This window comes from Aethalodelphis obliquidens, unplaced genomic scaffold (assembly GCF_003676395.1).
Source record: "Aethalodelphis obliquidens isolate GAN/ISIS:26980383/991018 unplaced genomic scaffold, ASM367639v1 scaffold88, whole genome shotgun sequence".
Lineage (NCBI taxonomy): Eukaryota > Metazoa > Chordata > Mammalia > Artiodactyla > Delphinidae > Aethalodelphis > Aethalodelphis obliquidens.
The window spans coordinates 389733-407021 of NW_020838032.1; the positions used below are offsets into that span (position 1 = coordinate 389733).

General features: G+C 40.5%; 1 protein-coding gene across 8 annotated transcripts in view; it reads left to right on the forward strand.

Moving 5' to 3' along the window:
• Positions 1–3343: 3343 nt before the first annotated feature.
• The window catches only part of CDC14B (cell division cycle 14B), a 101253-nt gene continuing 87307 nt past the window's right edge, over positions 3344–17289 (forward strand). For 7 of the 8 annotated variants that reach the window (XR_003430277.1, XM_027094239.1, XM_027094240.1 and 4 more), the window contains exon 1: positions 3388–3669. Coding sequence is in view for 7 of the 8 variants with exons in the window: in XM_027094239.1 (XP_026950040.1) it covers positions 3510–3669 (160 nt within the window). In the remaining variant the exon portion in view is untranslated. Of the gene's footprint in view, positions 3670–17289 lie in introns of all 8 variants that reach the window. The other variant, XM_027094238.1, reaches the window with a different exon arrangement.

Below are 17289 nucleotides of genomic sequence, written 5' to 3' on the forward strand. Positions count from 1 at the left end.
ATTTCTCACCAATAAAATAAGAACAATACCATCAAACAGGGCATTTGTGTGAAGCCCTTAGCACTGTGGCCAGCATGTGGTGGTAGCTATATATATATATATATATATATATATATATATATATATATATTCATTTTCTTCCTTTTTTGCAGTTCTAAGAGATTTTCAGTCTCAGGGTCGGGAACATAGGGGATTTCAGATTAACACTGAGATTACCAGAATAGCCAATGAAATAAAACCAACTCTTCTTAAATATGCTAGTGAAGATTTTAGTGTGTTTTCCCATATGCCTGCTACCTAAACCCTCTAGTTTTTATGGAAATTTGACTTTAAACAAATTATCTTCACATAATTAAAGCTGTAATTCACTGATTCTGATATTTATATTATCATTTGAAACTTTAGCATCATATATATACCCACCAGTTTTTACTAATTTTAGGGCAAGATTTACATTCTTCAGAATACGAGTTACCTAAAATGTATAAGAAAATGTTCCATAATTGTTTTCCTTTCAGGGTCAATTTACCTAGTAGAAAGGACTATTTTAGAGAACCCCTCCCTTCCCTTTTTATTTAGCTTTTCACTGTGTTGCCCCTGATGTTGAGGAAACAACCAAAAGACAATCAGAATCCTGGAGAGTGTCTGGATTCTGGCCCCAGGGCTGCCAATGCCACTTAGGTGGGTCCCCATGTCCTGACTGTAAAAGAACAGCCTTGCGCCAAATATTGTCTAAGGTGCTTTCAAGCTCTAAAATTCTATGATCAATGGTCAGTCTGAACAACAAACTAGCCAACCAACCAAGCAAACTAAACTACATTTCCTGTGGCCAAATTCTCAGAGCCCAGGAGCCCAGAGGTCAGCTTATTGAATAGTGGGAAGAGTCAATTTGTTCAAAAGACATGCTACACACAAAACAAGTATCAGTAAGAAATAGCACTTTTCTGCCACTATCTAAACACGACCTAAAAACAAAATATAAATAAGGTTTTAAACTTCAATATGTATACTTAGCATATGGACTATCTATTCCCCAAAATGGAAGATATTTCTGCATAATTTCAAAGTGTAATCATATAACTTCTCTCCTAATGATGTTATACTAACAAAACCATAAAATTTTAATGTTTTTGAAATGTGAAAATACTTAACAGTATAGTTATCTGTATTTATAACACTTTTTCTTTTATTTAAATCATATACATTTCATTAGAATTTCTAGCCCAAAAATTGTATTTGAAGGTGAGAGAAAACAAACTGATACAGGTGAACTTCTTGGCACTTTAGTCTTAGTCCGACATTTAGATAAGTCACTCTCAAACAAATACAATGTCAAAGCGTACTTGAATTTCTTTAATCTAAGGAGCCAAGTGGACAACACCCAAGTATTATCTATTCAAAACAAGACCTACTCAGTGTTAACTAGAGTTATTTTGATCATTTTGCAGTATATACAGATATCAAATCACTATGTTGTACAACTGAAACTAATACAGTGTTATATGTCAATTATACCTCAACACAACAAAACAAAAACCAAGACCTACTCTTGTAAAATGCCAGATAGTCCGGGAAATGGCAGCCTTTCTGCCGCTGAGCCTCTAGGCCAGTGTCAAAGGCCTCCTCTTCTCGGTCAGAACAGAGGACCTGGGATAGGTAGGTTTCTGCTTACCTAGACTCATTTGCACAGCACTTCACAGCCTCCCAAGTCTCTTGCTTCTTTGCTGCCCTTACAGACAACACGTAGGCCTTTCTTTTTTTTGCCATTTTTAATTTAAGGCCTTCACTGACTGATTTCCTTATGGGAAATGGGAAGAATGAACATGATTACTAAATTTCTGGTCTAAGTGTCAGATCTCTAGTTCAGACTGTTCAAATGCCACTGTCATGCAGAGCCCTCTTTCCCCCAGCCCCCATTCCTCCTTAATTGGTAGTGTTAAGGTAAAAGCCTTCAACAATAGAAGTCAAACAGCCTCCCGCCCCCTCCAGGTACTCCATTGAAATGTGCATTTCTGAGAGGCTTCCTGGGTGACTGACTCAAATTCATCTTTTTCTTCTAGAGGTTGGCAGTAACTGCAGAACTGCAGGGTAAAACATTAAAATACTGGTGAAAAATTAGGAAGAGCTTGCACGATGTAGAATTTTGGGGTATGAAATCGAAATACTGCCCTCCAGTCTTAACACCCTTTTCTATGCCACCATGGAAATTCATTTAAAAGCCTTCCAAAATGACAGTTTTGGTGAAGTTCTAGAAAGATCAGGCATTATTTTAACCCAGTAGAAAAAAAAAAAAGAAATATGATTATACAGTTTGCAAGATAAAAGTTAAAGGATTAAATTCGCCACTTGCTTCAATATTTCAATAATTGGACCTGTTGATACCTTAGGTAAGAAAAACATAGCAACTGGTGTATAAAACTACTGAGTCAATTCGGGCATAGGATTCCGAGATGAAGAACTTCGAGGTGCAAACCTTTACATTATATCGTGTTTCCACGGTAGTTTTATTGACTCCTTAAGAAGCCTTTGCTTGGTCTATTTGAATCCTGGGCATAGGTCAATAAAAAGACCGTAGCTGATTTAGATAGTTCCTAAATTCTGACATCAACTCTACCTTAAGTCTATATAACAGCAGACAATTTAAGAAGTCCATATTCTTCCAAGCCAGCAGCCATGGCAAGAGTCCCTTTCACTTGGCGCTATTACTGGGAAAACCAAGAAATACTTTAAAAAATATACAGGCCAAAGAACTGGAGTTAAGTTACTAGGGTAGGGCTGTGTAAAGCTTTGGTGACTCACTAAATGAAGTTGTGAACTGGGGTCTTGGCACTAGGGGAACACAGAAGAAACAGAAAAGTTGGGGGTCTTGCGTAGGGTGGCGAGCACACTTTTATCTTTGATTGGCGGAATCACTCAGACTTTTCTTTATGGCGTCACCGGCTACCTGCCTGTAGAAAAGCTCCGTGTCTGTGACGTCACGCCTCACTGACCAATAAAAGGCCTCAGTCTGCGGGCCCCGAGGAGGGTTGTGGGCCCCTTTTTGTGAATGAAGCTTTACGGACCAACCCTCCGGGAGTCCCCGGGAGCCGCGGCCCTTGTGCTCGGGCGCCTCGGCGGCAGCGTCCGCGGCTGCGGTGGGCGCGCACGGTTACTCCGGGCAGCCCCAGGCGCCGGCGGCAGCACCGTCGCCTCTGCCGCGCCAGCGGGCTGCAGGCACCTGGGGGCGGGCTGGGGGTCGCCGGCAGCGGCAGGAGGCGCTGTAGCGAGGGCTGTGGCGCGGGTCCCGCGGCGGCCGCAGGAGGGAGCGGGACAGCCGCGGTGGGCCAGGCCCCTCCTCCGGCTCCTGCGCGGCCACCTCCCGCCGGGCTCCGCCGGCGCCTGCAGTCGGCGCAGCGCCGCTCCGCGCCCGCAGCCCTGAGCGCCCGCGCGCGGGGCCAGCGGGGGCTTCGGCGGGCTACCGGGCGCGCGAGGCCATGGTCGTGGTCCCCTGACGGGCCGCGGCCGCCTCCATGAAGCGGAAGAGCGAGCGGCGGCCGAACTGGGCCGCCGCGCCCCCCTGCTCGCGGCGGTGCTCGTCGTCCTCGCCGGGAGTGAAGAAGAGCCGCAGCTCCACGTCGCAGGAACTGCACCACCTGGACCGGCAGGACGACCTGTACCTGGACATCACCGGTGAGCCGGCGAGCGATCGCATGGCGGGGCACCCCGGACACGCGGCACCCGGCGCGGGGGTCCTAGCCCACCCACCCGGGGCAGTAGAGGCGCCTCCCCGGGCCAGACTGACACGCCTCCACCCCCACCCCCATAAAAGCCAGAGCCGGCCACACCCCCTTCAGGATCCGGGCCCTGGGAGCGCCCCCCTACCCCGAGTTTTCTTCTGCGTTTGTTGCAAGCTGTAACTTTATCCGTTTTGCACCCTCCTACCCCAGCAAGATGGCCCCAGGGGTCACCTTTCTAAATTGCGGGCGTCTGCTCGGCGCCTCGGGATTTTCCTAAATTCGAGTTGATACCGCCTCCCGGGTTGCAAGCTCGGTTGGCCCTTAAGGAGTATGAACCTCCGAATCACTCCAAAGGATTCCCCGAGCGCGCTGAACACGCCGGCGCGGGAGCTGCAGTGTTTATTTGGCGTTTGCCAAACCTCCGCTGCTCTGTGGGAAATGGAGTCCCTCCCGCCTGGGGCGGCGTTCCCCGGCCCGGCGCGGAAGCCAGATCCTTGCCCTGGTCCTCATTGCTCTCGCCCCCTCCCCAGCGCGCGTATGAGCACGCCCCAGACCTCCTAGGGATAATTTCCCTGCCTTGCTTCCGGAGTGTCACTTAGATGGCATTTGAACCGGTCAGCTTGATGAATGCCCAGAGTTGTCACTTTTGAGAAATCACAGGTAGAAAAGCAGCCGTTTGATAACTGCTTTATTATTAGTGCCTATTCTACAATTCTTGAAGACTTTATAAATCCAATTTGGGAGCCGTTGGGTTTGCCAGGATTGACACTGAAGCGTGTGAAGGCATTAAATGAGATAATGTTTGTGGAAACGCTTTGTCTACAATTTTGAGGGATTTTTCAGTCTGTTTTCTGTGGCGCAGAGTGTGTAAACCTCGGTGTGTTGGATTTTTATAAACTGTTTCCCGCCCATTGATAAACCAGGTAAGCTGGAGTGGTCAGAACATTAATTAAGAAGATGCTCAAACACAGAAATTTAGTAGAAATTATTTTCTAGGTCGATGGATAGTTGTTTTGGAACTAAGGTCCATTTCACAGAAAGTTGAGAGTAGAGCGGAAGGTATCTCGGCGTTGAGTGGATGGACCTTGGCGACAGAGGAGGTAGGCAGGAAGGGGTTGCCTTAAGTACCTGTCTCCGGCTGGCACCAGCCCAGATCCACCGTAGCGCCTGGCGCTTTAGGAGGTAAAGCCCACTTGCTGAGGCTGAGACCAGATCCCACCACATTGTGTGTTCCCGGGGAGATGGCCCCGCAGAGGAGGGCCGCGGGTGCAGGACCCACACAGGCCTTATGCCTTGTTATGTATACCTCTTCGAAGGACCTTGTTGAATAGCATTTAATTTGGGGGCAAGTAACACACTTACTTGGTACAGAATTCTTAATTACAAAGGTGAAGAGGAGTATTATATATAGTGAAAAGTTGGTCTCAGCCACCGGGTGTTTTTCCCCAGAGGCAACTTATGTTCCTAGTTTCTTGTGAATCCTTACAGAAATAGACTGCATGGTTACACGTATACATTCTCTACCGTACATAAGTACGGCAGCATACAATACGTTGTTTTGCACATTGTTTTCACAGTATTTCTTAGCAGAAAGATTGTTCTGTATTAGTACATGCAGAACTGCCTCATTTGGTTTTAATTACTGCTTCTGCCAAAATAGATACGGTTTAAAAGTATAAAACCATAAAATGGTGTATGTGGATTTAAATGTATATGTATATGTTTTATAACTTGTTTATATATATGTGTATGTTTTATGACTTGTTTAGACAGTTCCCTATTGGAGACACTTGTCTCCAATCAAAAAGGAAGAGTCTGACAGCAAAGTCATTGGGGTAAATCTTGCTTCTTTATGGAAAAAAAGATGCAATGTGGCTGGCTTTCCTGAGGTAGTGATCAATGAATTAATTTCAGAAAACGTCACCAAGCAGAATATTGAGGAAATAGTTGGTGCACTATATAAAATCATAATACTCGTATTTAGATGACAAGCCCAGATAATGAAAGGGTCCAATCTCAGTGTAAGATCACTCCAGGGGAGTTAAGGAAATCAACTTCCCCTACGATTTCTCCAGATGTCCCTTAGTGACAGTCTTGTATTCCTGGGAATAATAATACTTAATCAGTTTGATTGGTGTGATATACAAGACAAAGTAACTTTGGATGCAAGGTGAGGATTTCTTTTTACTGGGCTTGTAGGAAACGCTTGAGGCCTCATCCTCAGCAAATGGCGACCTGGTAGCATCCTTCCCAACTTGTTTTTCCCTCAGTTATTGTTTTCTAAAAGCAGTGCATGCGCATTTTTAATGTCAAACATTACTAAAGGAGATATATAAATATAGTTAGTCCCCCTTGCCTGGTAATATTTTCTTTCCCTTCAGTTTTCTACTCATATTCAAGTTTCTACAAATTGTACTATACCAGTAAGAGCGGTCCTCTTTTTAATGGCTGCATGTTGTGGCATTGTATGGCTGAATTGTGATTTATTTAATGCTAATAAATAAATGGTTATTTGGGGGTTTTCCAATCCCTACTGCAAATGGCTGCAGTAGCATCAGTGTACATGTCTACCAACACGTGTGACTGTGTAAACTTGAAGTGAAGAGGCCAGGCCAAAGTATATATAGGTTTATCCATTTGTGAGTGGACTTTTGGGGCAATTATGAATAATGCTGCTATGAACGTTCACGTACAAGTTTTTGGGTATATACCAAGGAGTAGAATTCCTTTGGGTATATACCTAGGAGTAGAACTGCTGGATCACATGGTAACTGCCAGGCTTTTTTCCAAAGCAGCTGTACCACCAGCATTCTCACTAGCAATGTATGGATTATTCCACATTCTCACCAACACTTGTTACAGGATTGTGAAGATTCTTTCCCAGTGGGGTTGGTTTGTAAACATTATTACTTCTGCCCACTCTGCCTTTAAATACATTACTTTTTTTTTTTTTTAAACTTTGGTCCCTTCACATTTTTATTACAGTCTATTTTATCTGTAGGTTGAATTCCCGTAGATCCCAGAGTATTTCATGTGTGTACATTTAACATAGGAGGCTTAATTCCTATTTTTGTTCCTCTCTCTTTTGTTATGTGGTCATTATTTATTGTCTATCCTGCCACCCCGATATACTGGACACTACTCTTACTAGGAGCAGACTGACCCAGGTTTTATTCCTAAGCAGACCCCATCAACCTCTCATTGACCATTCATTCAGTTCTTGCCATATGCAATGACATGGAATTTTACCTGTATTCCTGGTGCAGTTCCAGTGCACCATGTGAAAGAAAGGTTATAAATACAGTATAAACTGTATATGTTAATGCTAAAGAGGTAACTGAGTAAAGATAAGATCCTAATGAGTTATCAGTCAGGAAGCAGGGGCAAGAAGGGAAGCGAGGAGGGCTTTCAGTTGGATTTGGAGCTAGGTATCTAGATGAGAGAAATACCAAGGGAAAAAATGTTGGACACAGTCAGGTTTTGTTGTTGTTGTTTGTTTGGTTTTGGTTTTTTTTTTTTTTTGCCCATGCGGCTTGTGGGATCTTAGTTCCCCAACCTGGGACCTTGGCAATGAAAGAGCGGAGTCCTAACCACTGGACCACCAGGAAATTCCCCACAGTCAGGTTTTTGATTTTCCTATGAACCTCCTTGTGGCCAGAAGTCTGAATCTTTTTTGATCTCTATACATTCCTGTCCCTTAAATAGGGCCCTCTGTAAATGACATTGCACATTTTCCTTTCCTCTTTATTAATATAGAAAAAAAATTAAAGGCTGTAACATTACTGCATAATCTGTTTTTGATAATTTATAGGATTTAATAGCTGGTACAGAAGTTCAATTTATTTTACTTTTTTTAATTTCTGACTAGTAACAAAAATTGTCAATAACTGTTGGCTTAAAAAATATTCTTGGTGGTTTGTCTTAAATTGAAAAATACTTTTTTTCAGTGTCTGCCATTATGTTCTACCTTTTAAAGAGTGTCTATATTATAACAGTAACTAATTTTATTGGAGAAGCTCTAATTGAGGTCAGGATGGTTATTTAAAAGCATTGATTAATGGTGTATTGGATACTCATCAAATAAAATGAAACAGATACAGCACTACTCCTCCCCCCTTCTTTTTAGGATTTTAAAAATCACGCTAGACATCATTAGACAGGGAAAATTTATTCATTAATTGAAGTATTTTTTGAATGCTTACTATGTAAAATAGTCATGTGTATTCATTGTTTGCAGTGATAGAAATATATTTTTCTTGATAGAAAAGGAATGCTGTTAACCTGGGGCACTGATTCAAGGAGGAAATAAATTAATTTTTCTTCAACGGTTTCATGTAGTAGATTGAGTTTCAGTAACTGAAACTCATCAAAGTCTGTAGTGTTTGTTCATTTTTCTTCTTACTTATGACTTATGTCTATACTTACTCTCTGCGTAATGTGAATTTACTTTCTTGATTTATGTGCTCGCTTAATTCTTCAACATCTTTACTTCTGATGGCATTATGTTAGTCATCTGCTTTGAGTCTCATTCCTTAGGCACCAATAAAAAGGCAAAAACTTAACAGTTTCAGTGTTGCTGCCACATAAAGAGTGTTTGGGCATAAAGATGAGGGGGAGGTGGAATAACTGGGTTACACAGATAGTATTTTTTTGTTTTTTAATATTTCTTTATTTATTTGGCTGCACTGGGCTTAGTTGCGGCATGTGGGATCCTCATTGAGGCATGCGGGATCTAGTTGCCTGACCAGGGATTGAACCTGGGCCCCCTGCATTGGGACTGCAAAGTCTTAACCACTGGAGCACCAGGGAAGTCCCACAGAGATGGTATTAATGCCAGGAGTTGACAGCACAAATTAACTGCGCTGTGCCTTAGAATGGGAATGAATTTCTCCAAATTTTGTTGGGGTTGGGGAGAGCTGGAATGAAACCACTTTGTGGATTTTTAGGATGGAAAGAAGGCACTGGCACATACCAATGACATTTCTTGGAAATTTCTGAGATAGTCTCCTGGGAACTCTGAATTGATGGACCTGGTATTTTTTGAAAGGCTTTTAAGAAATCCCCTAGGAATTTCACAGTTGTCCATTTTTCCCTGTGAAGAAGCCAAGACCAGAGATAAGTAATTTTGCAAATTTGTAAAATAAGTTTGCAAATTTGCAAACTGCAAATTAATGCAGTTTCTTTTTGGGAAAGTCATGATCACCTGCCTTTTATTCTTTCTGACAGATAAAGCTGCTTCACAGTTACACATAAATGATTTCTTGAACATCTACTAGTTAGTCCTTTGCTACTTTGGCTAGTAGATGATGTCATAGTAGATACTCCATAAGTAGTATCTATGAAGTTGAATTTAGAGAGATGAATAATTATCTAGTGAATTTGGAAAAATGAGCAAACTAACTACACAGTTCAGGTCTTTCAGAGCTCATGCTATTTTCCAAGTTGGCCATCATTACACCCCTGATCTTCCAGATATTTCATTCCTTCAGCAAACATGTAATGAATATCTATTCTGCCAGCCTTTTTTTTTTCCTCCTTCAAGTGCATAAAATAGGTCACTGCTGGGAGATAGTCCCTGCTCTCATAGAGGTTATGTTCTCTGCTTTACTTGAGAAAATAAAACTTGGAGGATTTGAAGGAGAGCTAATCTGAAGAGGAACCATATCTTGGTTGAAATCTTTGGGGAAGAAAAACTTTGATGGTAGCGTTTTTGAAGAGCTAATTCTGGTAGTTAGGCTCGAGGACACCAGGGAAAGCTGGTGTCTCCCCACACAGGGGCTGAACACAGCCAGATTTAATAACCTTTTGGAGCCTGGATTCTCTCATCTGTTTAAAAATAAAAAGTCTGCAGAGTTGTTGGGAGGATGAAATGAAGGGGATGCATGTTAAGTGCCTGGCTTGGTGCCTCGCTGACAACCGGGGCTCCATAAATGATCTCTGGTATTACAAGTGTGCCAGCAGTGGGCAAGCCCCGGGGGGTACAGAGGGCACACTGAGTCATCATGGTTGGGAGGGTTTCAGGCTCAGAAGCAAACATTTCCCCCATACGTGTACTTGCACAAAAGGTTCGGTGAATCAAAACAGTGAAAATGCAGTGTGTTCCTCTCCCTGCTTCTGAATGTAATCTTCAGGGCAGAAACGCTGCAGATGAGGCTGGCTCAGTATTTGTCAGAGACGTGGAGGAGGTTTGGCGCCGTGTTGATAATCTTTTCTGCCTTGGGAAAAACGTTACAGTTTCACTTTAAAGATTTCTTGTAAGAGGAAGAATAAACCAAAACTCTTCGGAGGCTATTATTACATGCTTTTATTATACTGAAGAGTTTGTATGTTGCTACTATTAAATTGCAGCTAAGTTTATGGGGGGTGGTTCTTCATAAAAATGCAAAAGTCCTCATGGGAGAGCCTCAGGTAGAAGGTTATTTTTAAAAAGTGTGTTAAGTTATTTACTGATAAAATACAAATTTTTCAGAGTGGCTAACTTAAAGCCTGACTGTGCCCTAGTACATCCGTTTTAAAAGAGTATTTCACAGATCCAAAAGCTTTGACACTGGTAGTGCATATTATTGGCAGACAGGGTGTTTGTTTTGGGTAAAACAAATTACCTTTCAAAAGGCCTTTCTAATGTTTAATGTGTGGCACAGAGACCCAATTTATTTGGAAGGGGTGGGAGTTAGAAAATAAGATAAATAAGAAATGATATCTTTAAATCTATTTTCTTTATTACACTGGGAAAAAATAATTTTAGTAGCCAGTATTTTGTTTTTCTTCCCATCCTAGCTACAGAATATTTTTATTTTAATCTTAGTAAGTCCTTTAAGGTCCTTCACACTAAAATTACTTTTATAATTGTCTTTAAAAAGAAATGAAAACATGGGTAGATTGGTTTATCTGAGTATTTAAAAGCCAGTCCTCACTTAGGCCAGGTACCATTATGAGTGAGGTAAGTAGGTCCAGGGTTAACTCTGGGCCAAAAGTGGAGAGATTGTATGGAGACAAAGAAAGTGGTGCGGCAGGAGCTAACCAATTTTCAAATACTGTTTCTTTACATTTTTTGATTTTTAGCTTCCAAGGTTGGTTAGTCACTTAATTTGTAGAAGTGCTGAGTACCGTATTAGCCAGGGATTACCTTAGAAAACAATTTCCAAAATAAAATTGATTTTAACTTCTGAAACACAAGGTTATTTAACTGGAATTTGTACATCTCATCTGAATTCTCTAGTTTATTTGAAAGTTTTACGCCCTTCTCTCTCTCTCTTTTTTTCTATAGCTTTTCATGGATACTGCTCCAACAAAGGTATTCAGATCATTGACTCTACTTTGCAGTTCTTTGATGATTTTAAAACTGTAGATTTAATCTGTTAGTTGTGATTCTTGGTTCCGTCTCTTCCTGTTTGCTTGTCTTAATTTTAGTCTTAGGTAGCAGTTTTAGTTTTCTATAACTGTAGAGTATCTTTCATATGTTTACGACTTAAGTTGAAATCTGTCTTTATATGAAAAGTTCTGTTGGTTTCTGTGTACAGGTAATGCTGGAAGTAGTTTCTGTGATATTTTATGGGGTAATTATGAATGCTATGTTTTGTATGGTGGATATTTTTGGTAATACTAAATTTTTATTTTAATTAAATCTCACTTTTGTAAGCGCTTGCTGAAAGGATACTTAGAATGAGTTGTTACGACAGCTGTTCTTGATCCCCCCACCCCCACCCCCCCCACCCCCCGGTTACTTTAGTTATTTCTGGGCATTTCTTTGCTTAGTGGACAGGCATATATCTCACTTACTGTGTTTGGTAAGAGGGAAATCTCATGAAATGCCAACCTGAACTTTGGGGACAGGGGAGTTCTTTTGTATCCTATTAAAAAAATTTTTTTTTTAATATTCTGATTCCCTTTGATTTTCAGGCTCCTCAACCAAGGCCATTTACCAAAAGAACAAATCTGAATGGCCCCATATACTTATTATTTTCAATTGAAAATTTTCTGACTTTATCCTCTTCATCTTTTATTCAGCTCCTTTAATTCTTAGTATCATTTATATTCTAGAGGAGCAATTCTCTTAAGAGTCCTTTATTCACCAGTCAGTTCAAAGGTTTGGTCCCATTGTCTTTGAGGCTGAAAAGCTGAGGAAGCTAGGCAGGGTAAATTCATTCTAATTGCATAATATCACATATTGATTTCATTTCTCAGGTAGTTTACTTTTACACCATTAAAATTTGGTCGACAGTGCACTTTTCACAAAAGAGAAAAACATCTTGTTCCTGATGTCAGTGATATTTGTTGTTCCTTCAAGTTCTAATTTGACAGTAAAATTACTTTCTTGGCACTGCTATGCAATTTATGACATTGATCTTTTTATACCCAATCCGTAATGCTATAATATCATTACACATTATGAATTCTGCAAAGTCCTCTATTTTAGGACCATCTCAGCTGAATCATTCTCTGCATTTTGCTCATTTATCCTCATTTGTATTCGTATGAATTGTGCTATGGAATTTATTCAACAAATATTTATTGAGCAACTACTTTGAACAAGGCAGTGGGCCAAGTATTACTGAGGAGGAGGGGATATGAAGATTTAATAACAACATGCTCATTATCACTGAAAGATTGAGAAGGCATACACTCTTAAGTCATCATCTCAATGAAGACAGGCAGTGAAGGAATCAGTCATTATGTAATTTTGCTCTCTTAATTTAAACAGTGTCAGTTTGAGAGAAATTAGTGATGGAAATGTTACTTGATAATTCCTACACAAAGTGAGTTATTTTTTTCAATATGTGGTCAAAATGACCTGTCGTATGGTGTCTTTCTCGTGTGTGTGTGTGTGTGTGTGTGTGTGTGTGTGTGCATGTATGTTTTAACCTTTAAAAGATGAGAAAAAGCTTCATTTTGGTATATAACTGATCATATATATGTATGATATGAATATATGCATACAGTTAATAATATCCTGGAAACTATCCCTCTACTAACACAGAGCCAAAGTGAAAGGTCTGAATTCCAATTAATTCTGTATCACTAATTTGAATGTCAAAGTATCCCACAGGACATAACTTAAAATGAGATACTTTGTTTTATTTTTAAGAATACCTTATTTATTGGTAAGAAGTAATTATAGAGCACCTTTTAAGTTGAGTATTGCTTCTTAAATTGGAGGCACTAAAGATGGCTAAATATTTTAAGAACTATATTTGGTATGTGTGACTTTTAAACTGAAAAGCATTCTGATTTTCACATTCTTTTATAGGTGCTGAGGAAGAATTGCTTTGACACGAATGTGTAGCAGAATTAACATTATGGTCTTACATTTTGGGGAGCTGTTCTCAATCTGCTCTTAGAATTTTTTTATTGTACTGCTGTCATTAGATAGCTTTTTGGAAGCACCTAATACATGAAACAAGCATCTTAACATTCATTTATTTCCTTTTTGACAGTGTACTGTCAAAAAAGCTTAGAATTTAGCTAGCAAACACAACTGAGGTTGGGATTTTAACTCCAGTATTATATTCTAGTTTTAAACTATTGTGACTAAAAGGGCTTGAAGTAAAAACATATCCATTCAGGATATGTTTGAGTGCGTATTATAGTCTCATCCTTGCAACGGGTGCTGCAAGAGCTGCGATAGAGATTTCATAGTTGACCCCGGATCTCTGGAAAGTGACACTAGTACATGGAACTGGGTGATATCTATATATCTTCTGTATCACATAGAGGAACTTATCTGTGAATATCATGGACACTCAAAGATAGATGCCTCCGAATGAATGTGATCCTTGGAAAGGAGGCTTGAGCTATGTTTTAAAAGATTCTCTTATATTCCCCTGCAGAACCAGTAGGAACTGTTCTTGATCACAGTAACACACAGTAGTCTCTGCTTTCTCCTTCCTCCTGACAATACCATTGCTACTACTGTGGTGGCATTTGTATGTGTGAAGGGTGATTGCTGGGATTGGGGATAGACTCTATCCCAGCATGGGATACCCCCCTCCCCGACCTGTCCTGTTCTTGTATTCAGCAGTTAACCTGAATTAAATAATAACTTTGCTCCAAAATGGAAAAATACTTTATTTAGTGAAATCTCTCTTACTCAAGAGGGCAGGAAAAGGAAGACAAACCTTAAAACATTCTTTATTTAATAGGATCTATTCAGATTATTTTGAACAAATACATTTTTAGAGGCTAAAAATTCAGAAGACAATCATTTCCAGGCACAGTGCTAAAGGAATTTTTTTTTTTCTTGTGGAACACTGTTGCGAATTTCCAAAATAAAAATGTTGGCTATTCCAAAGGGTAAGCAATAAACTTGGATTATTAAAAAATATCCATGCTTTGGATTAAGGACTGTATTTTAAAATGATTTCAGAAAACAAGTATTATTCTAATATAGAGATTTATGAAAAGGATTAATAAATTTTGTTTTATGCCACAAAAGCAGTTTTTAAATAATGCCAATTTCTTTTGTGTACCTTTTACACACCCCATTTAACATAACCATATGCAGTGCTGCTTTGTTGTAATTATATTGTCTTCAAAACATTTTACTAAGAATAAATAGGCATATATAAAACTGCAGTCAATGTCTTGTTTCGGATTCCCCCAGAACAGACTGAGTCAAGGATTCCAAGGCAAGCACTTTCTTTAGGAGATGGTCCCAGGCAACTCTCAAAGTGAAGTAGGTAAGTGAGAGGATCAGGAGGTGCAGGCCATAGACCGCTCATTAGCAAGCAAGTTACTTACTGTGGTAGCTGTAGTTTGATCCCACAGGGGAAATCTGGGAGCCAGTGTAGAACAAGTGAGGATGGAAGGGGGCTGGGATATTTGTACACTAGTAACTCAGAGGGTGAGTGATAATTTTGAAGTGCTGTGAGGGCAGGCCAAATGGGCTCTGCAGGTGGGAGAAAGTCCTGAAAGAAATGTTGGTATAATTGCAATGTGTGCTGCGAAGGGGAGGGTGGGAGCGGTGACTCCTGCAGTCGGTCATAGTATGGTTAAATTTTTTCTGTGAGCTCTTAGTGCTATTAGTGTTTTTTTTAGCTATTTAGCCCTCAACCATTATCCCAAGTTGAGTGTGTTATTGTCACTGTGCTGTGTCCTGGTGAGGCAATTCTGATAGCAAATGTTGGGAGAAGGCACACACGTGACAGGGCGGGTTTGTTAGAAAGAACCAGTGGGAGAGTACTAAGCTGGATGTTTATGATGCGCGCTTAATGAACCATTTGCAAGGAATTGTTTAAGGAAACTAGGTAAAGATGTGTGTGCAGTTAAGGATAGTTGGAAGTTCTTTGATTTTTATGAAAGGCTTTATAGAGATCCCTGTAGCTTGGAGATTTAACTAACAGTTGTGATTAGCATCTAGAAGAATTATGGCCAGAGACAACCCTGACTGCAGTAAATGTGAAGTGACTGGAAGGAGCTGAGCCATTGCCAATGTAGAATGCCAGGACTGATCTCCTTGGACACTCTGGATTCCATGCAAGTACCATTTCCAAGAACTCCTCACCCCCAGCTACATGGAGTTTATGCATACATGTGAAGTCAGCCACCTTATGTCATTTATTTCCAATAAGGCCAGATAACAAGCATTAGGTACTCTTGTGAGTGGTTCAAGATAAATAAATCTACTGATTTAATTGCTCAGGAGTTTATAATCAATGTATCATATGCGTGTACAAAGTGTTACACAAAGTAGGGAAATCACAGTTTACCTTGTGTAAGTAAGAGTTATTTTCCTGCCTTTTGGATGCTTTTCCCATATTATTAAAGCTTTGCATAGTCCCTTTTCATTTTTCTTTGGAAACAATAATTCAGTCTCTTTAACAGAGGGGGAAAATAGTCATACTGCTAATCTTGTGAGAGGTAGACTTTAACAATGCTGAAGCTTTCACAGGGGATCAAGATTCAGTAATAAAAGCCTTGACTTCGGAGACATTAGAAATAGTTTTTCATCATTTTCCTAAATATGAGTGGGCAGCTTTTAGGACTTATTAGAAAAACTAGTGCTGGTGATGTTTCCTGCCCTATAATCCTGTTCCATGTTCTTGAGGTGCATTCCTGATCCTGGGTTCCTGACACGTTTATCATTGGTCCGTGCAAGCCCCTTTATTAGGCTTTCTGTTTCTGAAATACGGCCCACTAAACAACACTCAGTATACTCTTCAACAAGAGTTGCTTGTTTTTCTTTTATGTTTTTTCTTTTCTTTATTTTTTGAATAGATAATACATGCACATGGTTCACAATTTAAAAGATACAAAAGCGTAAACAGCAGAGAGTAAGATTCCCACTTTCACCTGTCACCTAGCTGCCTATTTCCCCTCTTCAGAATCAATTGACAAAGCTGACCTCTTGTGTCTTACCAGAGGTTTTCTATGTATTTACAAATATATGTATATATGTGTATACAGATGTCTGTGTGTTTGTATCCTCTCATACAAATTATGGTCCATTATTCCCACTGATCTCTACCTTGCTTTTCTTCACTGCTCTTAGGTTGCTCATTGAGCCCAGAGTTGGAATAAAGTGAGTTGGAGGATCCTAGTGGGCCATGCTTTCAAGATGCTCTAGATTAAGATGTGATGATAATAGCCTCTGGGTTAGTCAGTGTATGCTCCATGTTAAGGCCCATGCTAAAACCTGTGTCTGTCCTCCACCTCCAATAAAGTTTCTAAGATATAGGTGCTCATTATTTTTTAAAAAGACAACACATAAAGAAAAGAAAAAGATCAGTGATGCTACTAGCAAGGGTGTTTTCTCTATCAGTTAGTTTAGGCTTGGTTATACTGTAATAGCAAGCCCCCTCCCAATCTCAGCAGTTTAACATAAAGATTTAATTCTTGTTTCTGTTTCACAGCCACTGTGGGTTGGCAGGGGTTTCTGCTTCCTGTAATTGGGGACCTAGGCTTATAAGTAGCAATGGTCTCTAATATTGCTGGTCCCTGTGCCAGAGGGGAAAAGAATGCTGTGGAGGGTCATGATCAACAATTAAATGCTCATTTTCGTCATAGTTCATTGGCCAGAATTAACCATGTGGTCCCACCCAACCACAGAGGGACAGGAATGTGCCTGTTAGGTGAACAGCATTAATGAGTACCACAGGGCTTCCCTGGTGGCGCAGTGGTTGGGAGTCCACCTGCCGATGCAGGGGACGCGGGTTCGTGCCCCGGTCCTGGAAGATCCCGCATGCCGCGGAGCGGCTGGGCCCGTGAGCCATGGCCGCTGAGCCTGCGCGTCCGGAGCCTGTGCTCCGCAACGGGAGAGGCCACAGCAGTGAGAGGCCCGCGTACCGCAAAAAAAAACAACAAAAAAACAAACAAATGAGTACCACAGTTAGCCTTTTAGATTGTTCAGTGTATATTTGTATACATAGGTATCTCGATAGAGAGATGTATTTTTATATCAATAAGATAAACACTAAGTAATTTTATCATTACTTTTTTCCACTTCATATGTTATAGCAGAATCTTTCATTGTCCTAAGTATGTGTCTAAATATGTATCTCTTTTGGATGCATATTATTCTATTATATGCCTATATAATAATGTATTTCCTTGTGGCTCCTCTCCTAAGGAAAATGTA